Source organism: Anser brachyrhynchus (genome assembly GCF_964034855.1).
Source record: "Anser brachyrhynchus genome assembly, chromosome: 25".
Taxonomy (NCBI): Eukaryota; Metazoa; Chordata; class Aves; order Anseriformes; family Anatidae; genus Anser; species Anser brachyrhynchus.
The window spans coordinates 3256304-3283221 of record NC_137718.1 but is presented as its reverse complement, the minus strand read 5'-3'; the positions used below and the strand labels follow the sequence as shown (position 1 = coordinate 3283221).

At 47.7% G+C, this 26918-nt stretch overlaps 1 protein-coding gene and 1 long non-coding RNA gene across 5 annotated transcripts in view; one reads left to right on the top strand and one right to left on the bottom strand.

Moving 5' to 3' along the window:
• Positions 1–1311: 1311 nt before the first annotated feature.
• POU2F3 (POU class 2 homeobox 3) overlaps positions 1312–26918 on the bottom strand; it is a 42478-nt gene continuing 16871 nt past the window's right edge. For 3 of the 4 annotated variants that reach the window (XM_080567490.1, XM_080567492.1, XM_080567493.1), the window contains 10 exons: positions 14011–14115; positions 12386–12488; positions 9346–9428; positions 9045–9227; positions 8544–8685; positions 7570–7706; positions 6219–6380; positions 4728–4794; positions 4114–4246; positions 1312–3163 (listed from right to left, as the gene is read on the bottom strand). In XM_080567490.1, the coding sequence (XP_080423616.1) occupies positions 3124–3163; positions 4114–4246; positions 4728–4794; positions 6219–6380; positions 7570–7706; positions 8544–8685; positions 9045–9227; positions 9346–9428; positions 12386–12488; positions 14011–14115 (1155 nt within the window). In that variant the 3' untranslated portion in view covers positions 1312–3123. The remainder of the gene's footprint in view (positions 3164–4113; positions 4247–4727; positions 4795–6218; positions 6381–7569; positions 7707–8543; positions 8686–9044; positions 9228–9345; positions 9429–12385; positions 12489–14010; positions 14116–26918) is intronic. The other variant, XM_080567491.1, reaches the window with a different exon arrangement.
• Positions 3024–6133, top strand: LOC308182599. The gene is made up of 2 exons (XR_013941926.1): positions 3024–3132; positions 5030–6133. It is a non-coding gene; the product is annotated as an uncharacterized lncRNA (long non-coding RNA).

Below are 26918 nucleotides of genomic sequence, written 5' to 3'. Positions count from 1 at the left end.
TAACTGGAGATTTTTCACAATGCAAATATGAGCTTGAAACCTGAGTTTCTCCTAGCATTAGTATAATAAATGTCTTCTCTGACGGCAGCAGAATCCGCTGTGATGTTCGTCAGTTGTGACCTATGCTGTTCTGCGCAAATTGAGGACTGGGAGGAGGAGAGGATTGTCATCGCCTAATGGGGATTAAGTGGTTTGTCCAAGGTCATGCAGGAAGTGAGTGAATAGGCTGCAAGCTAAAGGTGTCATGAAAGTACAGATTCAGGTTTAAATTCATTCTTCGCTTACACGAGCCTTTACATATTTGTAATAGCCAGAATTTTTAAGAATTTTTTAGTCATTGTCTTAGCAGCGTGATGCACGTTTCCAGTACGCAGCAGAGCTTTAGCTTCAAGAATTTTGCATCTTAGCAGGGAGAGGCCACAGCAAGGTCCCTTCGTGCTACCTGAGCACCTTTGTTGTATGGAGCTGGCTTTGAACAAGGATTGGAAAATTATTGCTGACTCCAGGAACCGATTAGGGGTCTTCCTAGCATTCTTAGGGGGTCTTTTTAGTGCCACAGCAGGTGACAGCCGCAGCTCTTTTTCAGCCCTGCTCAGAATCCAACCCCTACTGACTTTATTCATAGCCTTGTGGCATGCTCGGTGCAGCCACGCACAAATCACTTTTCAGGCTGGCATGAAACCCCCAGCCCGGCTGTTTCACCCTCCTGTGCAGGATCCTCAGCGCAAAGGGAGGTGTTTCTATGGAAGGCCTCAGAGGAGAGGCAGCTCCTCCAGGGGGATCACCAGTTTCCCACTTACCACCCACACCTTGTGCTCGGGATGTGCAGCATTGCTCCTCCAAGCCCCCCAGCCACGTGGAGATACTGCTGGAGGAGAATTCTCTCCTTAACTCTCAACCAAAAATCCCGTTGTTAAGGCACACGGTTCAAAAAGCTGTCGTTTTTAATTCCTACCAAGAATAATTCCTACTCCAGTTGCACAGTACTGGTCTGGTAAGGGAGTCCCTGCTATAGGGGGCAATGGGAACCTTAAGCAACGTGCCACAAAAACCCACCCTCATGGCTGTACCAAACCTGTCAAATCCTTTAGAATAATTATACCCAAATAATTTGTTTCACATCTCTAAATACAGTTGGAAAGCAATAGAGAACAAGGCTTGAAATCAACCCTCCAAGCATGTAAGAGTATTTAATTAATGGCAGAGAGAAGGGCCGTAGCAATTAGTTAGATGAGTACTTCCCACCTACATTCCTTGCTTTCCCAACAGAAAATGCTTTTTAAACCACAACAGATTTTGTTGCAAAAAATAGAAAGTTTCATTTAATTTTAATGTTTCCACTGAAAAAAAATGCTATGACGAAAATGTTTTAGTTAGAGGTAAATGGGTGATGTGGGGATCCAGGAAACAGAAATACAGTTTCTCTGTTCTTTGTTGCTTTTGATGATGTCAGAACATTGTTTAAAAGTGATTTAATATTTAAAAAGGAAATATTTCTCAAATTCTATTTTTCAAGAAACGTTACCTTAATCTGTTTCAATCCTTTCTCGTTATTATCAGTGTCTGCTTCTATACCATACCACACTTGAAGCGACAAACGCAGTTCCACGTACAATGTGCTTGTAGGGCTCAACACTTTGTGTAAAGGTAACTGATAAACTCTTAAGGTCCACAGACCCATTACTGCAATAGTGTCATCACACAGCACTGAAGGAACAGGGTAAGAAACAACTGAATCAAATACATTTTTCCCCAAAAGAAGTGACAAAGGATAAATTTTACTTAAAAAAAAAAAAAAGCTCACATTTGCCTAAAAAAAAAAAAAGACTACTACTCAAAAATGTCTATTTACAACCTGTGAACCAAATGCTCATTTACTCTAGTTTCACTGAATTAATTACCTGTACCCATTGACAACCTGACCAGGAATTTGTATTACTGAAGTCTACTTTTACAAAATTAAATATCTGCCTCTTTTTAAGAGGAGAGTGGCAAGTAACCACGATTTCCCTGGCAATATGCTGTGACAGCTGAAGCTTCCTACGCTTTGGCGTCTCATGATATTAAGGAACCTTGCACACAAAATCCTCGAGACTCACACCTGAGCAGTACAACCTGTCCCCCAGGAGCGAAGGGCACGCTGCAGGGATCAGGCCAGCTACATCACCTACAATTCAGGACAAACCACAACACAGGCACCCCTCTGCTCCGGAGAGGTTGCTTTCGTTTGGTACCAGATAAAGCCCAAAGGATGAATCAAAGAAAGAAGAAGGGGAGGTAAAGATTAATCCTCGTCCCATCAAACCAACTCAAACTGCTTTTGTGTTCAGTCGAATCAGAAGTGCACGCAGTGTTTTACTACAGTGACATCCTCCAGCGAGGCCAGCTGTGAGCAATAACAAGACCTGGACACAGATTTTGCAAAAGGAGGCAATTTTTTTTTAAAGGAAAAAAAAATAAGAAGGCTCTAAAATACTTTAAAAAAAAGAAAAAAAAGAAAAAAAAAAAGGAAAAGGAAACAAACTTCAGAAACAGGGCAGAAGGGCTCAAAGCAAAGCAGGTTTGGTGGTGGACAAAGCACAGTGCCATTGACCTTGGAAGTCTATTGAAAACCAAGGTTCACGTCTAGACACGGGTCTCTGGTGAAATGAACTGGGTAACCTCGGCTCAGTTTGGGGTTTATGGTACGTGTGCGTGATAGTAACAGCATGACAGACCCTTCTTGTGGGAAGCTCTGAAATGAGTGAGGGGAAAAAAGAGGGTCCTGACACAGAAATCCTTCCAGATCAGGGATTGCCAGGCAATCCGGTGTGAATGCAGAGATTTGCAAGCAGAGGGCAGTGTTTCATGCTAATAATAGTGCTAAGCAAGGGCTCGTTCTTGAAGTGAATGCATGGAAGACTACTAAAATGTCACTGGTGGTGGTGAGAATCCTTGGGGAAGGTCAGCTGCAGTTTGAGTCCCTGGAGAGTTCTGCTGCTCTGGGCTCCCCTAAACAAGACCTTCATTTGGCAGCAGTTTGAAGGCACTGGAACGCCAGATGTTGCCCCAAGCATTGTTCCTAGAGAAGTTGGTCCATAGCTAGAAGTCGGAGCTCCTGTTACACACGATGGAGGAGTCAGCTCAGTGGAGGTAGGTAGGTTGATTCCATCGGTACCAAGATCTGTTTGCAACACAGGGAATAAGAGCTACAATTGCCACGTTGTTAACTTTTTCCCTTGAAATATCAATCATTCCCATTCCGTTTGTAACCCTTCTTAGACTTGGCAGCCAGCAAGCGATCCTTTTTCCTGCAGGAAGCTCAGAGCAAACCCCTGTCTTTCTAAGCAGCAGCTTCCACTGAGCTCGGGATTTCTCACACGACCTGGCTGCTGGACTTCCTCTGGGTGAGAGCAGGTCTGATTCATGGCACGGGATGCTCCGTGACTCAGAAAGCCCAGAAGCTACACGTAATGCCCTCTGCTCTCGGTTGCCTTCCTGCTAACGTAGCATCCTTGATGCCACGTGCAACGAGCCGCAGAAACTACAAGCGCGGAGAGGCCTCAGCAGCACAGGCTGCAGCAGGGGAACAGTCAGTGAAATAACTAGAAGGGCTCTGAGCCCTTGTGTGCCGCTTAATCCTTTTGTAGCATCTAAAGGCAGGGCAGAGGAAAATTGCTGTTCTTGTTTTATCTGCCAGCGTGGAATCATTACGCTGCAGCAGAGCTCTCTGGCTGGCACTACAGGCGAGAAACCTGGCTATGGGGAGGTTTGTCAAAGCAGAAGCAGCAAAATAAGCCTTCCTCTGCTTCCTCCACACACAGAATTAATTCAAGACAGTCCTTATGGACAGTGCTTCCATCCAGATTTTTTTTCTTTTTTAATCAGCATAGTATTTCAGATAAACCGGATTTACTGTTTATTTTTCACCCAAACCTAGCCAAGTCCCAAGAAGCTTCAGGTAAGGCGTTAAGCTTCATGTAATCACCTGCCACCACATAGCTCTGCATTGCTGGGTCCTCTAAAGGGCTGCACGCTCTTCTCTAAAGCCACCCTGCTTTTCTCCCAAGCCCCCCAGCTTTTCTCCCAAGCCCCCCAACACCCAAGGAGCGAGCCGTGCCCCCCCCTCCTTACCCTGAAGAGTTGAAACCGGATGAGTTCATTGCAGCTTTGGAGTTGCTCTGGGCTGTGCTGGGGCTGCTGGCATGGAGTGCACTGCCAGGGGACGAGGGCCGGCTGGAGTTCCCTGGGGAACACGATGATGTTACTGCACGGCAGAGAGAGCAGAGTGAGGCTGGGATCCCCTTCTCCTGCCAAGGAAAGCCCAAGCCCAAACCCTTCCACTGTCCTGTTCATCCTGCACCCTGCTCTGTCTGGTTTCTGTCGGAGCAAACCACATCTCTGCCACTGCTCCTCCGAAGAAATGCAGTTACCTGCCCCCCGAGCACCCTCTTGGTTGGCTTCTGGGTGTGTGCCTGGCTCCCAAACCTCAACACCCCAGTCACATTTGGCTAGGATTATCCTGGGAGTGTTACCATGCCCGGGACGCTTTCCTTATCTTTGTTCCAGCCAAGAGAAAGACTCAGCTCTTCTTATCCCCTGTCCACCCATTATGTAGGGCTAATTTCCCTGCCCCAAACCAAAGGTCTGTTCAAGAGGGGCCTGTGGAGGTGGCCTGGAAGCCAAGCAGCCAGAGAGCAAGAGGAAGAGGTAAGAAAGAATGAGGGTAAGAGTTTGGCACGGCTTACCTGTCCCAGGCATGGTGCTGTGCACCGGGTTGACAGAGAGGGGCCCCAAGGACCCTGAGGTAGAGACCTGAGGAGGAACAGAAGCAGACAGTCAGCAGCTGGCACTCCGAGGGTGCAGACCACAACATGCCACTCCTTCGTGTTCCCTTTGGAGTGTGCTGGCTCCCAGGGAGACTTATCTACATCTGAGCCTCCCACCAATGCTTCTATCCATGCTCTACTCTACCAGCACAATTCCCATACCTAGGGTTGGGCAAAGAAACCAGAATGAGTATTATGTATGCCTGATACTCCCCACACAGGTCTACATTTACGGATCAGCTATGGAAAAACCTGGAATTGCTACACTTTCTGCAAGTGCTGAGCTCCAGCCAGGAGGAGCCCCTGCCCTTTGGATGTTTCAGACTGGATGTTCTCACGCAGAAACATCCCGGCTCGTTCTGGTCTCGGGCACAAATCATCCCTTTTCCTTTGAGGAGTTCTTGATGGGTGAGAATCCTCATGTGACAATTACTAATTTGGTGGCTGTAATCAAAGCGAGCCTGGGGCATCTGGTGTTCAGCCGTGATACTTTAACTACAGGCAACGCGCTGTTCAGAATGCCTGATGAGCAAAGGCATACTTTGTGCGACGCGCTCACGGGAAAGCCAGTCACCAAAGCTGCTGCTTTAAAAATTCACGGCTTGCAAGCAGCGCTCTGTGTTCGCGACGGCAGCCCAAACGTGTTGTGCAACAAGTGACCAAACTTCTTGTGATGTTTTTCTGCCTTCTAATGGATAATTCTAAAACCCAGAAGATTTTGAGATAAAATGTTGCTTGTGCATACGTACTCTTCCTCCCACTCACATGTGCTGCAGTACCAACAACACCGTAGGGAGGTTCCTGCCACTTTTATACATGGAAGCAACTAAACAACTATTAAGTAGCAGAAATGCAACAGCAGCTTGTTATCCAGAACAGCCACTCTGATTACAGGGACATGCTTTCACTAACTCTCACAGCAGCTTCTTTCTCTCATCCTTCCTGGCAATGAAAATACACTTGTCAAAATGTGAATGTACAGTAAGTGAGAAGGACAAATAGCGCTGCTGAAGTGCTTTCTGCATTTCTAAACAGATGGAAAACACCACACTGTTAAGTAAGTGGTTACTATCAGGTTTCAGACTCAACCAAATTCGACACGACTGGATGTAATTCTCTTTCTGTGGAATGCTGAATTCCTCCTCCATTAACTTTGGAAAGGTTTTATTTGCCAGTCTTACAGTGAGAGTTTCGGGGATAGCACCCCTATTTGGATAAATCATCCTGCAGTTAGACTAACTTACACTTTCTGGGAAAAGTGCATTGTTTCTTGTGATTTCTTACCAGTGTTTTCATTAAAAGAATACAAAATGTTGTTCTATAAATGAGGGCAAACGCTGTTCTGTATCCCCCCCACCCTTCTCCCTTCCATGAGCAGCACATACAGCTCCTTAATCCAAAGTCTCTCACCAGTCTGGAGTTGTAGATGGGTGATTTGATGGGGGACGGCATCGGGCAGCTGATCCGTTTTTCCTTCTGGCGCCGGTTGCAGAACCAGACCCGAACCACCTCCTTTTCCATGGAGAGCTGCTCTGCTATTAAGGAGATCTCCTCTGAACTGGGCTTGGGGTTCTGCTAAGAAAGGGCAGGAGGTTAAAGAAAGCCTCGGAAGTCTGTAACTCACAGCATCGGCGCCTGCTTCTGCTGCTGGAAAAGCAGAGGACGAGGGTGGGGTTGGAAGTAAACTGGAGAGGGGAGAATATTTGCTTCTAAAGCAAAGGGTAAACATTTGGGTGAGAGATTATGTTCTGTGAACCAGAAAGGGCCTCTGATTCAACATCAAGTCTCATGGAATCAGCGGGGATGAGTCAGTACCTGGCCCTGCTATTGCATAAAGCACCGAGCTCTTTGATCTTAACAGCACCCTAAATCATTGCTTGAGGGGAAGCTAATGACTGGTGGTCTTCTTATCACCGCACAGGACACACGAGCTCCGAGTGCTGGTTGTACACCTACCTGCACCACCTCACAACCATTTCATCTCTGTCTTTCTCCATCCCTCATTTATAAGCGGAAATAATAGTACCCATCCTCTTTTTTCTGACTCACTTATTTTCTGGTGCATTTGACAGCATTTAGCTCTGTGGTTTTTGATCTGATTTGGAGACTTCAAGGGAAAAATAATACCTAGCACGGAGACGCCAAGACAGTTTTCCCATTACAAAGAGCGCCTCGTACTAGCTAAAAAATGAGCTGCCCATAACAATCTGAAAACGACTGTCTTTTGTTCTTATCAACAGTCTTAGGAGGAAAATTTGATATGATCAGCTATGAGGGAGAAAACAAGAATAAACGAGGGCTGGTCGAAAACGGTTCTGATGAAATACTCTCGATGGATGGTGCGGTCCTGCTGATAGGCTCCGCTTGTGAAAGGATCCAGCAGCACCCTCGGGAGCGATGCCCTGCGCCTTCCTGCACTCACAGGAGCTGCTCAGCCAGGCCCCCACCTCCCTGCTGTGCTGGGCCAGCAGCTGCCCCTGTTCACAGAGGGAAGAGGTGGGTGCAGGAGGTCAGCTTTGGCTGGGGCACTGAGTAGTGCAAGAGAACGGGTGATGAAATCATAATTGCGTTAAGACATCCACCAAGGAAATAATTGGGCCTAGTTTCTTTGCTTTGACTTTTCCCTTGAACTCCTTCAAGCATTTTCTAACCTGCTGTCAAAACATTTTTTTTTTTTTTGACTATTCAGTGCTACTACTATGACCTAGCAAATGGCAAACTCAGAGACAGTTCACAACACGTTGGAACATTTTCCCCTCACATCTTGAAATCTTTTCTCCAGCGTGGAGCGAATGTTGGTCTCAATGCTGGTCCGCTTCTTCCTTTTCCGTCCAAACATCTCGTTCACTGAGGGGTAGGAATTGGGAGTGCTCATGGAAGAATCCAAAGGAGCAGATTCTGGGGAAAGAGAAAAGGGAAAAGAGATACTGAAGAAGATCATGGGTTATTTGCATTCCCAGATCCTTTCTGGGAACTACAGCACCTCCCAGAATAAGTGAAGTGCTCCTACATTATGCATAATTCCTCTTAAAATTGCTTCAGCACTTCCAGATCCATTAATGATGGAATCAAGAAATATAAGTGATACAAATTTTAATCAAAACACTGTTTTTTCTTCTTTCATCTTAATTTCCAGCATGCTCTGATGGGGATCACAGATTTTCTGACATTTTAATTTCACACAGTTAAGGATGTCGATTTACCTCACCAGGGTCAGGCCTCGTGTAGCTGAGACACCTCCTGACGTGGTAAATTGGTCAAACACGCAGCTCCTGACGGGCACACGAGGCCAGTGCCACTCCTGCGCTGGTCTGCAGCCAGCAGAGGACACCAGCCCCATACTGCTGCTGCCGGGGATTCCCCCTGCAGTGATATCCTGCTTTTCTAGGCACTGCTCACGGGCTGATCTCTTGCACAGCACTCCCTGCCTACTCTTGCCAGTTTGCGTGGGGAGGGACAGGGTGGACTAGCCCAGAGATTTCCCCCCAGGCCACGCAACAGAGGCTGCAGGAGCGGATTGTCCCAGACACCAAGTGGCAACGGGAAGCCTACACTGCTAAAGCAAAAAAGCAGATGTGCTTTGCTGTCTAGGCCGCAATCAACACAAGCAAGAAGTCTGTTGTCAGAGGTCTTTGCTCTGGCTATGATTTTTCTGGCTTTTATGGGAGGCTCCTGGGTGGATCCTCTCCTGTGCTGGTCAAAATCAGTGGTGTTTCTGCATCTAACGTCACCCACCTGCGTCACTCAGCCACTTCTCCAGCAGGGGTTTGAGCTTGCACATATTCTTAAAGCTTAGGTTGAGAGCCTCGAAGCGGGAAATGGTGGTCTGGCTGAAATCATTGCCATAGAGCTTCCCCATGGCAAGTCCAACGTCTCCCTGCCAGAGAAGACCCAAATCACAACATGAAGTCAAAAAAAAAGACCTCACAGCTCCTTGCTGTCACCACCTCTTGTGCTACTTCCAGAACAGATGTCGCCGAGTGCCCATGCCCACCCTCCAGAGAGAAGGACCTCTCCTCCCACCCAAGTCTTCCCCATGCCCCTGAGCCTTTATATATCGAAGAAGGTGTGGGATGAGGTCGTGGTAATGAAACACTAGGAAGGGTTTGTCTCTCCGTGTGTTTGGAAGGGGAGATCTATATTCTAATCCAGCCCACCCTCCATCCACTCCTCTGCCGCAGAATCCCCCATCCCACCACGTGTGACACCGACGTTCCTGTGGATGAGGCCGCTCACCTGCGTGAACCCTAACTTGATTCGCCTCTGTTTGAAAGTCTTGGCAAACTTCTCCAGCTCCTCCAGGTCACTGGGCTCCTCAGATGCTCCCGACGGAGTTAGGTGCTTCGCCACTTGCAAATGCTGGGGTACATCCAGGTGAGGTTCAACTGACGAGCCAGGGAGCCCAGAACGGCCCACAGCCTGTTAAATATCAGCAACAAATGCAGGGAGTCACAACGACAGAAAAAAGCACGTGGTTTTCACTGCCATTCACCCTCGGTGAAGCAGTGATTTAAGTTTCTCCGGGTGGGTGAGTTACCTGTGATGCCAGGCTGGGTCCTGGCTGGGAGAGGAGAAGGCTGCCCTGCTGCTGAGGGAAGGAGAGGAGGTTTGGCTGCAAAGCTGGGGAGAGAAAGAGAGATCAAATCAGCTCCTTCATCAGCACCTAGGCTGCTGAGCATCGCTCTGCACAGGCTCGAGAAGCTCTGAATGGAAACTGTCAGCTCGCTCATGTTCAAAATATGAGAATTTTGGCCATTGCAAGTGTGGACGGTTCTGAGTTGGGTTATGAGAATGGGAAGGGTTTATTTTTCTTTCTTTCTGTCTTTGTCTTTCTTTCTTTCTTTCCAAGGCCTTTTAGCCTGAAAGGGAGTTCCAGAGTGATGATGGAGGTAAAATATTTCAGCCATTGATCCCTGCGTGAGGTTGAACTAGGACACAGACATTTTATATAGACATCTAACTTTGATTTCAGATGTCAAGTAGCTGAGAATTTATCACATCCTTAGTGGTGATTTCTCCCAGTACTTAATCACTGTAACTATTGAAAATGTGCATCTTATTTCCAATATAAGCTTTGCTGACTCCAACTTTCAGGCACTTTATCATGTTAAAAATATCCCGATCCTACAGTTAATCTCATGAGCCTACCCAATCTGCTCTCTACTACGCATTTCATTTTGAAGTGTCATTTCAAAGCCATCTGACCCTTTCTTTTCTACCCTACTGTATTTCAAACAAATTGAATTTCTTTTGGAATTTATACACTGACACAAAATGATGAAAGAAAAAAAAAAAGGGAAATCTATAAACCCAACAAAAAGTAGTATTTATGGACACTGTGTAATTGTTCGTTTGACAAGCTGCTGAGCGCAAGCCCATATGTCTTACAGGGAATGTCCTAAAGGATTTAGTAGCGACCGAAGCAGTGTAGTTCCATATAAATTTAGTTAGGTTCTTCAAGTCTGTTGTGGGTGAAGCTTATAGAATTTAGAGAGGATTTATAACCTTTCCCGAAACAGGCAATATATTCAATTGATTGGAACTGACAATTATAGGGAAATCTATAGACATTTATGGACTTCTGCTGAAAAAGGAAGAAAGATCATCTCCGAAATGTCTTTCTCTCCCTCTCTGTCTTTTCTTTTTTAATTTAGATCTGAATGTGCAGGATCCCATTTTTATTTATTTAGATTGGTGTTTCAATAAGCCTTCTCTAATGCTGGAACAACTTTGAATTTCAAATGCAGGCTGGTAATGAGGTGCACATTTTTAACAGTGAAGGTAATTAATCACTGGAATGGCTTGCCTAGGGACATGGCGGATGCTCTGTCATTTGGAGTCTTTAAAAACATGATTGAACACCTTTGCAAAAGCTAAGCTCTAGCTCAAATGAAAATTATGGACTGGATTCAGGAATCACCGGTTTGACAGCTGATGAGATGGAGGCTGTGTTTTCGTGAGATGAAGTCTTCAGCAGCAATATTTTGGCTGAGAGTATTCCCAGCATCTCCCCGGCTGCTTGTTTCCACCTTTGCAGCACTGAGCTCTCACCCTCTCATCCAAGCGTGCCAGCATGAGCTGTCTGAAGGGCTGCACCGTGAATCAGATCAGCGCATAATGAATCAGGCCTGGGAACTTATCTGGCTTAAAAAGAACTTTAAAACACTAAAATCAAACCCAGACTTGTGGCCTCTTGGAAAGGTTAAACCTACAACCAAGTCCCTTTGGCTGTGAAATCCATGAACTGATGTATCCATCAGCCAGAGCTCAGGAAAGGTTGAAGATGTTCCTCTGTTCCTGAGGGGTGGCCCCAGGGATGACTGCAGGAATACTCCACGCACCTCATCGGCACGAAGAGCGCTTCACCTGCATCTCTACCAAACCACTGGTGCCACAAAACCCATCTGTGCCTTCACTTTCAGTCCCCAGTGGCTGTGCACGCACACAGCAGAGGATCATTAGGACTTGACAATCGTCTATTCAAATGGAAGAGACCTTGCACAAAAAGCTGGCTACTGGCCAGGATATCCAGTCTGCAGCAAGTCTGGAACCAAAAAGGGGTCATGGCCAAACAAGTGGCCATCTGTTGGAAGGGCTGCAGCTGCCAAAGGAAGTCACTTAACAGAAGAAATTGTAGTTCTATAAAAGGAAGCAAAATGCTATTTTCCAGCATAGCGCGTTTCTTATACAGGAATAAAATCAGGCAGCGAGCAATAGATTATCCCGACCCTGACAGCTCAAACAAACTAAATTCTAGACTACTGTTAAATATACATCAAGTGGTTTCTTGATGCATCGCTCAGCATCGTTTGGCAGAGAGAAGAGTGCACGTACTGTCAATGAGAAATAGGTTTCCCAATTGCCTACGGTGTGATACTTTTCTTTCAGAGCATGTGTACAGTTGCATTCGAGCTGCAGAGACGTTATGGTTCTAATTCTGAATGTTGGCTCCTATAGAGGGACTTCTGTGCTGGGATAAATGAGAATGTGAGTGAAGGACCCAAGTCCCTTTGCATCTGTCAGGTTATGGATCGACGTCTGTGTTTGTCCACAGGCAGCATGAAGCTTCGTCAATGGCATGTCTGTGTCCCAGAGGCTGGAGAAATGCCATGAAAATATCAGTGATAAAAATAGAAACACGAGGTCTTTCTGAAGCACGGCGTTAAGTCCTCTGTCCTTTCATGATGCTGATTACACTCTATTTCAGAAGTAGTTAGCTCTCCTGTCCTCTCCTGCCCCATGCCTTGGAGCGAGGTTGGGGAACAAGCAGTGGCAGCCCCGCTTTGGAGCTCGCTCCCAGCCCCGCCATGCTCCTGGCTAGGTTGGACCTCTTTGCTCTGGTGCCAGCACCGTCCTTCCACCAGAGCAAGGGGGCACTCGTGGGATGCAGGAGCCATGGGTGCTGGCAGCCCCCCTGCTGCCCGCCCCCTGCCCCCCTGCCAGCAGAAGGGGCCAGGCACCATCAAGATGGGGAAATCAAACAGGGCAGCTTGAAAGCAAGAGTCAGGAGAAGGGAGGCTCTCCCTGGATATGTGCCCACGTATTACAAGGCCCCTTTCGGCTTTGGTTGCTCTTACCTTGTTGGCCTGCCTGGGACTGAGAGAGAAGAAACTGGGGAACTGACTGCATGTGACCAGGGAGCAATACCAGCTGCTGCAGGGTGTGAAGAGAGCTCATATCCTGCGGGGAAAAAGCAAAGGGAACAGCAACGCTCAGAGACGTCTGCTCTTCACACAGCATCATCTCCCCCCGTCCCTGGTCTTTTGCACTGTCCCTGACCCCATTCGCAGTTTTCATTTAGCTGCCAACACATCACATGTGTGCACAGGAGAGCTACAGATCCAGAGCTACGCCGGGATCTGAAGTTTTCAGCTTTATAAGAAAAATGCTGTGCACACAGACATCCACAGGGAGAACGTCTACTTTTAACTGAAAAAGTTAATGCTTGAAAAATAACATTTTTGAGGGACCGGAAATCAAAATCTGCTTATTAAGAAACAACAACAAAAGCCCTTGGATCTCAGTTTCTTACAGATATTGTCTTTTCAGAGAATGAACTCCCTAAAATAATACAGAAAAGGTGCAGCGGGCTGTCCCATCGCCCAGCACTGAGCCTGCTTGGCACAGAAGGCTGACTTCCCCACCAGCCGTGTGCTGGGGTGGGAAAGAAGCAAAGCCCAGCAAGTGCCCAATTCTCTGCACCACCAGCACATGCACTGCAATGGACAACCACCAGATCCAAAATATTTGCTGTTCTTTGCCACGGGGACTCCCCACCTTGCACTGAGCACAGCAGGCAATAGGTACTGAGAGGCAGGGAGTGCATCCCAATGCTCCTTCACATCCCTGGGGTCCCACGTCTTTTGTAGGGATTAGGGATAAGAGTTTGCATTTGTTTGGAGTAGAGAGAAAAGTGCTCCAATAAGACCAACTCTCTTGAGAGGTATGTTCTTGAAGGAGTTCATTGTTTAATAAGATGAGCTTTTTAAGCTTCTCAAGAACTGTTATGAAGTCTTGGGGAACTTCAACAAGGAGCTGAGTCGTGTAAGAGGTCTGATTAGCCCATGAAAGAATGGGGGAAGAGATTACTGAGCAGCCTTGTGGCCTTCCAGCATCTGCCTCCCTATTAGAATTTAACAAGTGTTAAGTGCTAAACTCCAATTTTTTACCTTAAAGAAAAAAAATAAAAATCAAGTAATCAATTTATCCTCTGATGTAAATCAGTTGGAGCCAACATATGCAAGGATGGCTCAGATTAGGAGTTAATCTAACCTAGGGTTCTATCTCCAGCAATGACATTAACCAGGCATTCAGGAAAGAGGAAGACCAGGACAAGCATATCCAACACTTCCCCTTGGTATTGTTTCAGTCTCCAATTATTTTCAGCTCAAAGGGATTTCCTGAGCATGGTGTGGTTTTGCCTGCTTAGAAAACCCTCAAAGGAAATCTCTTCCAAGTACGTGTCCAGTCTGCCTTTGAACCCATGTAAACTTTCTGCATCCTTTGGCAAGGCATTACACAGGTCTCCTGGCTGCTGCAAAAAAGAGGCTGGGGAGGAGACTTTGCCAATTTACTGTCCATCATGTTCTCAAGTCTCCATTTGTCACTGCCAAAAGGTGCATCTAATTTGGCAAGTGTCTCAAAACCAGCCTTTCCCCTGGAGATTCGTTAACTCAGTCCCTGATGTCCCAAAGGCACTTACCCCTGCGATTTGACTTCCAGGCATCATTGATGATCCCTGTACAAGGTGTCCTGACCTGGGGGGGATTGTAGATTGCAAGGAATCACTGAGGTCTTCGGTTTTAATCTGAAAAAGAGCAAAGCAGTTGTAGCCTTAGGGAACGGACATGGGCTGCGGGATGCCTGGGATGGTAACAAGTCAGAGAGGTTGGAAGAGACGGGGAAGGGATTGCTTTCAGATTAGGGGGAGAAATCAGGACCTATTGCTTCTATCCCTGGCTTTGCAGAAAGGTAGGGGTTGTTCCTCACTCCTGTTCTCCAGTCTATATATTTTTATATCAGTACTAGGTTAAAGGTTGGACTAGATGGTCTTAGAGGTTTTCTCCAACCGGAATGATTCTACGATTATAACAGCGGAATAATTTTCCTGCTCTGCTAAACCAAGGGGAAGCTTGCAGTTCGCTCAATTAAATCACATTAATTAAAACACTTCAGGAAGTTTCCAGTCACTTCGCAGGCTTTAAAGCATGTGAGTGCTTTCCTAAGACAGAACACTAAGACATTTTGTGGTGTTATTAGGAAGACACGATGCAATTCCCCTTTACAGATCACCACTCACAATCTGATAGCGGGTGGCTGTAGATGGCCTCACACATTGTTCTGCAGGTATCAGAGAGTGGTACAAGGGAATAGAAGAGGAAAAACGATGAAGTAAAAGACCTTAAAGAGCAGTATACCCTTCCAGACTTGAAAATGCACCACCCTAGGCACCACATGTACCAAACTATGAGAAAGCAACAAGAAATGGGGAAGTCCTGTTCTACTGGCAAGGAAAAAAATCTGGCAAGGAAAAAATTTGCTTCTTTAGCTAAAAGAAGCTTTGAGGGAAAAAATGGCAAACTTCACAGGTGTCTGCCCTTTGTCCAGGGCTCATTTTAACCTCTTTTAACGTTCGAGAAAGATTCCAGTCTACAGAAATCATTATTTCTGAATCCACATTCTTACATGGATTCTTAAGAATTTACTCAGGGACCAGAACTGAATCCTTACGTTTGGTTTACCCCATAGTCTCCATAATTAATTTTTAACTTTGCTACTACATTAAAAAAAAATAATAAAATACATCATTTAGTACTAGCTGATTTTTTAATTTTATTATTTTTTTGACAAGACCAAGCGGGAGAGGAGAAAGGACAACCTGGCTGGGGAGATTTTAGAAGTTTTTAGAATAATTCCTGAAAGCTGAGGAGCGTCTATGTGCGGATGCTGTGCAGAGGCATGAGAAAAGTCATACAGATCTCTTATAACACGTTTTCTCTAATAAAAGATATATTCAAACAATTCCCAGACAGCCTCAAGTTTTCCCCAAGCATGAACGTGCCTACAAGAAGGCTCACATCAGCAGTCCCCTTTCTAATTTAAGCCTTTCCAGTGCAAGAAGAGGCTCCAGTTCCCACAGACTGGAAAGAACAGGAGGAAAACAGAAAGAATAAGTCTTGAAAACCTTATCTATGGACTCGGCATCTCAGGTTCTCTCTTACTGCCAGGGCTGAACCTCGCTATCTCCCATCAAATAACCCCCGAGCCCAACATCGCCCAGAATTCGAGCGGGGTTACGTTTGCCGGAGTTTTGCAGCGCTGGCACGGACTTTAGGTCATGCAGCCTTCTACCAGCAGAGGGGGACAAGAAATGCCCCTTTAAAAACAATGGCCCGTGTGGGTATTTTTGGCTGAAGGATCTTTTATTTCAGTTTGAGCAAAGCAAACAAATACACAACACCTCCATGCCCCAAAGAGAAAGAGAAAGTGCGATCACAGGGAGCCGACCCGGTAAACATTAACCTCTGCTTTTTGGAAGGTGCTGTGCAGAGGGAAGAGAGTTACAACATCTCCTTCAATTAAACTATAGCTCTGGATACTGCCGAAACTAGTTTTGCAATAATAGTAGCTCCTTGCAACAAGGCTTATACATGCTGCGAATTCCAGTTCTTTCCTACCTTTCAGGTCGGCATGACCATCCCGCTTAGCCTGGCGAAAAAATCAGATGGAAAGAGCTTCTTGATCACTATCAACGCGGATAGTGTTTAAATTACTAAATGTTAGGCAAAGGGCTCAGGAGAATGCACCGTTACCCTTGAGCCATCCAGTCACCGCAGGGAAATGGTTTTATGCACCTATTTTTTCCTGAAGGCGCGTTAAAGAAAAAAAAAATACAGGTATATATCATCCGAGCCAAAAAGTAAAAATAAATAAATAAACGTTACTCCTGCTTGCAATTCTTGCGTGTCTGCCTCATTCAATGCAGTCATCCAAGGCTGAACAGTCCCAAAAAGAAAAGATATCCGCGTGTTAGAGAACGAGGCACTTGATCCCGCCTGGGTTACGATCCCGATAGGAGCGGAGTGTTGAAGAAGCACAAGCCATTTCCAAACTGAAATCAATTTTTACAGCTGCCAAGCGGAATGATCTGGAAGCGTTCCAGGCCGAAAGGGGTGTGTAGCTGCATCCCGGCATCGCACAATATGAGAATGGGAGGTGGGTTTGGCAAAGGACCGGTTCCCCATTTAAAAACAACAACATCTCCCACTGCTCCTTCCCCCGGCCCTGGAATTCTCTGGCTCTCTCCTGCGCAGTGGGCGGGAACCTGGGTGTTCTTGACAAATCCTTCTCCCCTGCACCTTTTTTCATTGGTTTTAGGCTCAATTTTACTTCTCCCTCCTCTTCCTCTCCCCAACAGGCCTGCAGCTGGCTAATTGTTCATTAGCAAGAGTTCGGGGCATATCCAAAACTTTTGGGATGGTTTATGCAAATCCTGCACCTTCATTTTTTCCCCAGCTAAACCGGCACTGTTACCAACCGTACGTTAGAAAGAAACCAAACCAAAAGCCCCAAAAAACCACACACATTGTGGGCGAGGCCACTCAATATCATGAGACTCCCTTAAAATAATGTAAATTTCAAACTAATAAAACAAGGGGAGGAGTTGCCTTTCTCCTTTCCCAGTGCATCTGACACACTTTTGCTGTTATTTTCTGCAAATATGAGAGTTTTCCTCGTGGAACCAAAGAAGGTTGAAACAAAATCAGCTCGTGTAGGTGTTTGCTGAAATCCATGCTAGACCACCATACATAAAAGAGTGATTGGGTTAAAATCAGGACCAGGTCCTGCTGTGGTTCCCCAGTCTCTTGCTTTTACATCGTGGTCAGGGCAGGAACGAGAAGGCATTGAGAACAAATCTTAGTTTCTTCCCATCCTATTGGGTTTGGGAAAATAAGGCTACAAAGGAAAAAAAAAAATGAGAGGAGGGGGAAATAAGGCAGTGCTCGCAGGCACCTGGGCAGTCTGCGGGCTGGGGCCCCTGGGCAGCAGGTAACGGCAGGTGGCGGCACCCGCACGCCGAGCTGCCGAGGGCTGGGGAGAAGAATCACACTTGCAAATCTCAAGTGGATGTTTTCACAGCCTTAAAATAGGGTCAGCTGCCCCCAAGCAATCCCTGTGAAAAACACAGGAAGGGTGACTGGATGGAAGGAGTCCCTTCCTTAGTTGGCTAGCGCGTCTGCTGGGCACGGCCAATGATGGATTGGTTCTTACCTATCTCTAGCCTGAAAACAAAAACAAAAAGCAAAACAAACTAAGAAACATATTGAGGGCGATGGAAAATGATCAAAGCTCTTCAGCTTGCTTGCGCAACTGATTTGTGGAAGGTGTTTCATAAACATTTCATAAGAAGGAGAATTATGAAGAAAACATCTCCCAACCTGCCTGCAATTACTGCACAAACTCTTCCTTACCAGTAGGAAGAAGGGGAGGAAAAAAAAAAAAAAGTACATCTGTTTTGTAACTGATCTGTGAACTTTTGGCAAACATTCGGCTCATGAAAACATCCTGCAGACATATTGCAAAGCTGTAAAAAGCCAGCCTTACACGAGGAAGTTGGAAAGATTCGCGTTAGCAGCTCCGATCTCACCATGTGCAAGGCCGTACCCCTCCGACAGACAGACGGACGGACCGACCCACGTCTGAGCTGATGAAGTGGCAGCAGGATGCCACCGGTTGCACAGGGCTCCAGCTGCAGCCTCCTGGCGTAACCCAGCGCCGCCGCCAAGGTGGCTTGCGATGCTTCACGGCATTCCTGTGCTTACAGGATCAATTAGCAATTCAGCTAACGAGCACCAAGCAACCGGCCACGGTCCCCAGGCCAGCAAGCATCTGCTGCTGGCTGGGAGCACTTCCCAGGTAACATTAGCACTACTCCGCCATCCCCTTCGCTAAGGTGGGACGGGCTGATTCTGCACCCGCCTGCGATGCTCTCCCCAAACCTAGATAAGGGGTGCCCGTACCCTGCCCGAGCAAGGCTGTGAAAGCCACACCAGCCTCCTCCAGCAGCAGCTGCGGTCGTCACTGTAAGACCGAAGACAATCGGATTTGTTGTGCAGTTTCTATTTAGACGGCAACCTCTTTGAAACAGGCATTTATCTGCCCTCGTATCTGGCTTATCTGAGAGTCAGCAATTCACAACTGTTTAAGACTTGGACTTGCTCACATCCCTCCCCCTGCAGCTGCAAAGGGCTCTGGCTGTTGGGAGGAGGATTGGGTGCACAGAGGATTCGGAGCCGATTGCCCCTCAGTGAAGGAGAGCAGCACGTTTCTTCCTGGGCTGAATCATTCCCAAAGCATTATTTCACACAACTGGGTTGCCTGAAGTCAAGGGAGGAAGTCTTATGATGGAAACAGGTATCAAAACTGGATCCAAGGCTATTGCAGCTAAGCCTTCCCACCTTCCAATGGCGTAAGTGTACTTCTGTGAATTACCTGCACACGTGGGCACCATAAAATAAAACACACACTAATAATGAATTATAGCAATAATAATAATAATGGGCTTGCAATTACTATTTCCACATGTACTATCCTGCACATGCAGCGAGGCTTAACAGAGACTCAGGAAGAAAGCAGAAAACCCTTCTGTTAATAGGACAATATTCGCCCTATAAAATTCAGTATCCTTTCACATTAAAGAGTGGGATTTTCAGAAGCTGTCAGCATGACAAAAGCAGAATTAATCCCATGCTGAATGCTTAGCAGACAATATCCTAAAACTCAGTAATGGCAACACACTGAAAAATTAGAATGTAATCCCTAACCTCAACACACCTGCATCAGAGCTTTGAGGCGTTTGAGTCTGTTAATTGAGGTCTGATCTGATACGCTTCACCCTCTGAGCTGCAGCTCAGGACGTGAATGGCTGCGCCGGAGCCGTAGTAAAAGTGGGGGTGGGAAATCAAAACTAAGTGTAACCGAGCTACACGCTTCACAAAAGGAAACAAACAGAACCACGCTCGGCTTTGCGTTCGCGAGCCTTCTGATGCAGCATTTCCCAAGTGTTTCTGCTTTGAAGCAGAGAAGAGGAAAAAGAAAGAAGCCACCCCTCTTCTCCGCGCCGAGCGATAAGCCTCCGAACGATCACGTGCAGCACAGCAGGCTTCCAAAGCAGGCACCGGGCATGGGAGAGGAGAATTGAAGGCAGAGGTGGGGCGAGCACCTGCCCCGAGAGGCCGTGCTCACGTCTGTGCTGCCTCTGCACGAGCCCCAGGAGCACAGCGAGGGCTTGGAGTGGTGACCTGTGGTCAGAGAGCACCGAGCTGGCAAAGGGATGCTGGAAAGCAACAGCTTGGAGCATCTTCGCTCTTGCTATTGGTACTCAGGCATGCAGTGCCTTCCCTGCCAAGGCCTGTGGACGTGCCAAATTGGAAGTATTTAAAAAAAGGGGAGGGGAAGATGCCATTTTCTTGGTCAGAATGGTGAGAACCTCCAAACAGAACATGGAAAACTGTTTTACCACCGTAAAGGCTGCGATTTCTCCCACGGCTCCGTTCCAGGACTCTCCTCCCCAGCCCTGAGCCCGGAGGTGCTGCCATCGCTGCTGCCCCAGCCTCGCCGAGCGTTGCAGCACTGCTCCTGCATCTCCCAGTTCCACTTGCCCAACTTCCAAAGCTCTCCAGAACTCCACCTCTGCCTACACCTTTGCGCTTATCTTCCCCGCTCCCACCCTGGGCTGCATCCCTGCCCCTTTCCTTATCAATCCGATTTCACACATGCCAGGCTTCGTTGCTTCTCCCATGCCCTCCTGCGTGCTTGCACAGGTTCCCTGGAGCCTCGTCATGTTCCTGTTGAAGTCAGCAGCAAAATTGCCTTATTGGTCTTTTACAGGGGCCAGAACCAGACCTTTAACCAATTCCCTACACGAAAAATTTCCCCTGCCCGTGGATCCCTTGCCTAGGGGGAGCAGACCGTGCTGATCCTGTATTCTCTGTGCCCTCTGGCTGCCAACCAGTCAGAAACCACCTAAATACCTGGCACTGCCTCCCTGCTGCACGGCACCGATGTCCCCGGCTCAGTCATCCGCGCGCAGGGCAGGGCGAGACGCGGGAGTCGTGGCGCAGGGAGCCCTCGCTTTCCGCCCCATCCCACATTGGAAAAGGAATGAACTTGGAACCAGCCGGCTCCCGTGACTGGGGCTGGCTCCATCCCAGCTCTGCAGGTTTCTCTGATTGGTTCGGGGGAGTTTTGGCACCCGCTGCCGTGCCCCGGGGAACTGGGACACAAGGAGAGCAGCTAGAGGAATTGCATTAAGCGCACACAAGTCATATAATTAAAAAAGAAAGGGAGAGTGAGAAAGATCAACTTCGCTGGAGAGTATCGCATAATTTTTTGGTTTGGGTGGAAGGAATGAGGCTGGAGGTTGAGGGAAGAGGGAACCAGTTCTCTGCTCCCAGCTCGGGGGCTCTGGCATCTTCCACGTGCCGGGGAAGCAGGCGAGAGGGTGTCCTGCGAGAGAAAACCCAGCCTCTGCCTCCCAAGGGGCCGAGCAGCTCCGGCTCACCCACTGATTTCACATGGAGCGCTGGCACATCAGCACCTCTGGGACGGGAGAAAGTGCACTCTGATGTCAGGCTTCCAAAATTAGAGGCCTTGCTTGAAACCCCATCACCTTCACCTTTTTATGCTATGACTTGCCCTTCTGCAAAATGGGTGCAGGGCCCCACCCTTGCTGGGTGGTGCAGGCTTTTGATTGAATTCTTGGAGCTCACCAGATGAAAGGCCTTCAAGAATTTGGAGTCTTCTCCTTATTACCGATGAGCCATTCTCCAGCAGGCAGAAGAGTCATAACCATGCATGGTAGTTCATGCAGCTCACCACTTAAAAAGGTGCCAAGCAACCTAAAAAGCGCCTTGACAGTGACATCCATGCCCCGAGCTCAGTTTCTATTGCAGAAACAATTGATAGGTCCCTTTAGTCCACAAAACCAGGGCTTGTCGCCTGCAAGCTTAGAAAATATTCACTAAAAGATGATAGGAGCCCAGCTGAGCAGGGGATTTGCACAAAGGGAAGACCAGTCTGTCTCTCCATCTTTAAGAGAGCTTTGAAACAATAGCAGAAGATATATTGCCAGTGGACCAAGGCAACAAGTGTGGGCAATACCTTCTAAATACAGGTTGCTCTTTGGAAGCCTGGAGCAGCAAAGCAGGAGTCTGTGAACGGGCTGCAGCTGGATCTGAGAACCAGGCACAATCCTGCCAACTCAGGAGTGATGCTGAGCTATTGTCAGCAGTTATTGGCTAAGCAAACAAATCTGGTGACTTCAGTCCATCCCTTGGGAGCGGAGGGTGTGGGGTTTAGAATATTGCCTCCTGCTTCCATCCCTTTCTCCCCTACAAACTTTGCAAGAGAGTCACCGGCACGTTTTGTAGTTTGTTCCCAGCAATCTCATCTGCAAGGCTCCAAAACAAAACTAGCCTGCAGAAGAGGTTCCTCTACATATCTGTCCTAAGCAAAACAGTGCCATATATAGAAACAGAGGACTTTCCCTCCAGCCAGGGCTTTCTCTGATGCTTTCCCAAAGGGCTGCATTTCAATGAAGAACCAACACACATACAAATTTATGCAATCAGTCTATCCCTGGGATGGAGCAAGGGAACTTCAAAAGGGAAAGGCCAAGGCAGCGCTCAGCTTAGATCCAGTGTCAGTCAAGGCAGATATGGACAGCTGGGCCCTTTTCCAACTAGAGAAGGCTCAAGAGATGAAAAGCAGATGCAAGACTTAGGCTGACACCCTGGGGCAATGCGGAGAAGAAGAGAGAGTGAAATCTGAATTGATCCCCAGAGGGGAGAAGGAAGCAGGATGTGAACCTCCCCTTGAGAGGAGGGCAAAACAGGACTGGGATGGAAATCTGGAGGGTAGACTGAAACCTGAACTACCCACAGGGAAGAGCCAAGCAGGAACAGAAATGACATATAGGGAACACACGAGATTAGGGGGAGGTGGGAACTCAAAGTGGAATGAAAAACTATGAGAGAGATCGCCGGGGGGAGGGAAGCCCTGATTGAGCAAAATTAAATCTGCAGGGAGTTTTGCATCCCAGATATTAATAACAAACTACCTAGCAAGTTGGGCCCTTCTTTCCACCTTCAAAAGGATGGAGGGGAGGAAGAACTTGTCTGTGGTTGAGCACAAGACTATGAATCAGAGAATCGGAGTCCGTATCCCAGCTCCGCCAGGGAGCAAGGCCCTGGATTACAATAAGCCTCAATGTCCACAGGCAACTCTCCCGTAAAGCATCCACTGATTTCAGCTGCAATCACAGTGCTCAGCATCTTTGGGAAAAGCCAGGGAGTCAGCCTCTGTCTGCCTCATCTTCAGGACAGGGTTAAACACCTCCCTACCTTCTGGAGGATGCTAAATTCATTAGCAAAGAACCTTGAGACGTGTGGGCGGAAAATACCCGGCAAGGTCAGGGCGTTAATGGCTCTGAAGAAGGGCCACCTGTGATTTCACATCTCAGTTCGCCTGCTTTCCTTTCTCACATCATGTGTCTACAGGACATCGGCTGCGAAGACCTGAGACAACTCAGTCTCTTACCTCCAAACAACTGCTGGAAACCCCCCCAAACCTCAGAAATTCAAGTTCCATCAGAAAATGACCCTGCCAGATATGAGCAGGGCGGGGAGGTGAGGTTAGAGAAGCACATCCAGGGGTGGGAAGAAGATCCTTTTGGAAGGGAAGAATTTTTTCCACGACCCAGTTCCTCACTGCTCTTTTGGGGTATACCAGCAGACACACTCAGTTGCCCTCCCCAAAATCTACTCGAGTCCTTCTGACTGGGAACCTTAAGCAGCTCGATTGTTTGATGCTGACTGGTCACTGGAAGAGAGGGGGTGTGAAACCTGTCCCTTACCGTCATAAGGAACCGTCAAAATGGCACAGAGTATGACCCGATGTGGGAATTCAAACATAGAGCTAATGTGCACGTGAAATACCAGCCCACTTCAATTGTGTATCTTGTTTCCTGATTTTACTCTGGATGCTTCCCCTTGTGCTCTGAAGATCTCTCCTGCACCACCACTACATCTCCCAGTTACCTCCTTTTCTCAGGTAAATCCTTCCCAAAATCCTATTTCTAGGAGGCCCATAGGAAAGGGCTGTATCCACATTACATCCCCTAATGGGTGTAAAACAAAGAAAATAAAGTAATATAGAACCAACAGGAAAATTCAAGCTATGCTGAGCCCTGGGCTACTCAGGCACATGAGTGCCTGCCTGCAATATTGGTAAGTCTCACGGCAGGATCACCTCTGTATTGGTGCAAATATCAAACCTGTCATTATCATTAAACAAATGACAGCCTGTCTACATGGGTTAGCCTTCTGCTGGAACGAAACTGCGTGACATATTTGGATACAGAGCACACGCAGATCCTTTCCTGCCCTGTTAAGGCACAACCTTTCAGCTTTGTTTCAGAAGGGACACATTCTGTCCCAGCACGGGAGCGCAGTTTTGTGCTTGAGAGCACGAGGGGCTTGGAGAGGACGCCTCATTCCCTCCTCTGGAAGATGGTGTGAGCCTTCAGTCCTCATGTTGCTGCAAGGGCCAGCAAGTGCCACAAACCTACACATCACTTCCCTGGTGGAAAAGAAACGAGAGATCCAGAATATGTTTTTCTCTCCCCTAGCTGTGGGTTGATGCATGGCACTGGGAGCTGGACTACACTTACACCGTAGACACAAGACCTGTTGTGTCCCAAAATCGTGAGCCCTAGCTCTGTGTGCAGATTGCAGGAGGCAATGGAGTTATAACTCCAGAAAAGGGCAACTTACACGGCTCTCCAGAACAGCTCTCTTCAGAGCAACAGAGAAAACAAACAGTGCAGTATTTCCCCAAAGTGCGACCACTGCATTTACCAGTGGGGGAAATAAAACAAACCAGACCATCACCACCTGGTGAAGATCATCACATGACAGCGAGGAAAAGCCCTGACTCCAACACTTTCAGCCGGACTTTTCCCGGTCTGAAGACTCTGAAGCCACCACTGCCGAGTTCCTCGCTCCTCTCCTTGACACGCTCTGGACACGATCCCAAACCATTAAGAAGCAGATGTCCCTATCCAGGTTGCCAGCACTGAAGGTGAAAGTTTATTACGCTCTCTTTGCATTTCCCTTGATATAAACAGGAAACAACAAGCATTAGACTCTCTAAATAAAAAGCCAAACCAGATAGGCAAGGCAGAAGATGCTGCTTTTTTCCATACACACCCTTTCCCCTCTCATTCACATACAAATTACTGTTGCATCCAGGTGGGAGGAGAGTTTAAGTGGGGAGGGGGGGGAGTGAACATTTGCCAAATAGGTTGAGGGATCAGAAGGCAGCTTTCTCATAAGGCACAGGGCTGACCCACAAACTGCGAGAAAACCTCAAACTCCGCAAGAGTTTCCCTCCTCCCCGTTCGCTGGGTGAGAGCAGCCGCAGCAGGGAACTGGTAGGCAAGTAAGGGGTCTAACCAGGTCACTCCACCCTTCCCTTCCCGCCTGGAGCATAACAGGGGAGGGAAACAGACCTGAAATGTAGGCCATCTACAAAGACTGGGGGAGAGGCTTAAACGATGTGAGATTTATGATCTTCAAAGTGATTAGCGCCCAGCACTCCAAATAAAGTCAAAGAGAGCTCGGCAGCTCTCGCATTCAGCTTGGAGTTGGGTTTCAAACCATGCTTCTCTGGCTTCGGTTTGAAAACCTGAATTGCAAGGTAACAAAAAAAAAAAATACACCCAAACCCCAAACCAAAATTAAAAACCCACCAACCTCCACCCGTAATGAAAGAGCTCGCCATCTGGTTTTACATGAAAACACTTTGATATTCCCGTATCTCCCCTCTTCCTTTTTCTCATCGCTCGAAATCTATTTGCTGAATTGAAGGTAAATTCACCAATAGCTGAGGTCAACCCAAAACGTGAGTGTACAACCGGCGTGCGTTTGGGTTCAGTCTCATTTAAAATAATACCAAGAATGGCTCAACTTGCCCTGGAGAGGGCCAAGAGAGGGAGACAGAGAGCCACACTGCCTGCAGGTCCTGCACCCGCTGCGTCCACTCACCCGCACTGCTACAACCCAGATAAAAAAAAAATGCAGCTAAAAAAACACCAAAATGAGCTTATTCACAGGTTTTTGCTTTTTAAGCCTTGATCAGTCCCCGGTAAGGTTTGCTGCTTGGTTACACAGGTGTATGAATGAAAGGGACTTTGCGGTGCCCTGGTGGAAGGAGAGAAACAAAGTGGGAAGTGATTGCTACCAAAGACTGCTGTGCAACCACAACCTCATTTTGGGAGGAGGATGTTTGCATCGAGCAGACTCTGGCCCAAATCCTAGTGACTGTGAGGCTGCCTGCCTCACGAGTTTACCAGCAGTTCTCATTCAGTGGCATGTGAGGGACAGGGACCTTGAAGATAATGAGTCCAATCAGTGGCGGGTGTGAACCAGCACTGCTTCACCACCGTCACTAACGTCTCCTCGATTAACCTCAGCCCAGGATCCAGTTCTAACATCTTTGTGGTGTTGCCATAGGAAAAGTTTGCAACATGTAATGATCGTGTACTTTCATAGCTTATTTCTATCTTGAGGGAATTTTCTTTTATCACTCGTTATAAGCAGATTGGATTTTTCTCTTGGCTCGTAGAAAGCCTGTGCTTTGGGCTCTGCAATCCACAGAGCTGGAGACACAAGACTTTTTGTTTTCAGCTGGGTTTTCCAAAAACCTGGAAGATGGCTGAACGTGTTAAGACACCTTTGATAGGAAGTTACAACCCACCCAGAACCGGAGCAGCCAAACCAAACAAACAAACAGCAGCTTGCTGACATCTGTCAGACCAGAGCCACCAAAACAAGCTTGGAGGACAGAAAAGTCACGGGAGAGGCATCAGCTGCCCACCTGCTGCTAGCAGGAAGCCTTTGCAAAGGATCGCAACCCTTGAACTCGGGGAAGGTAAAGCTGGAAGCAGGCAGGCTGCTGGATTGCTAGGAGTGCCAACATCTGCTTCAAACGCTAGTAACTGTCCATGGAGCTGCAGCCCTGCTGGCTTTTCTCGCTCCAGCTCCCCAGAGTGCTGCTGCAGGTGGGTGCCTTTGCTCTCCAGAGCTCCTCTTTGTGTTTACAAGCTCTGAGCCCAGCCCCACTGATGGCCACAGCAGTCCTCGGCTCAGGACTCAGCACGTTTTCTCACGTCTCTGCACAGCTTTGAAATCTGGACAGGGCTGTCACCTGCCTCCCCTTGCAACTCTGCTTTGAGGTTCAGGGGTTTCTGAGAGCCAGGTGTCAAAGTCTCAGGCACTCCGTGAGATGGGTTGCTTTTGGCTGCGTGAAGCCGGAGGATAACATCTCACAGCAAAGAGAACAGCTCGCCAGAGCCTCACGTGCTGCAGCCAGGGCTGCTGCTATCAGACACGCTTGCATTTATCTGCTGTCCCTTTCCCCACCATCTTGCAAAGAGGAATCTGCCATTGTAGGCAGGCCTGGTCTTGACCCAGGCACTCCAAGACCTCAAACCACCTCATCTTCAGTCCTTGCTGATACTCCTGTGAGTCAGCCCATGCTCCTAGACTT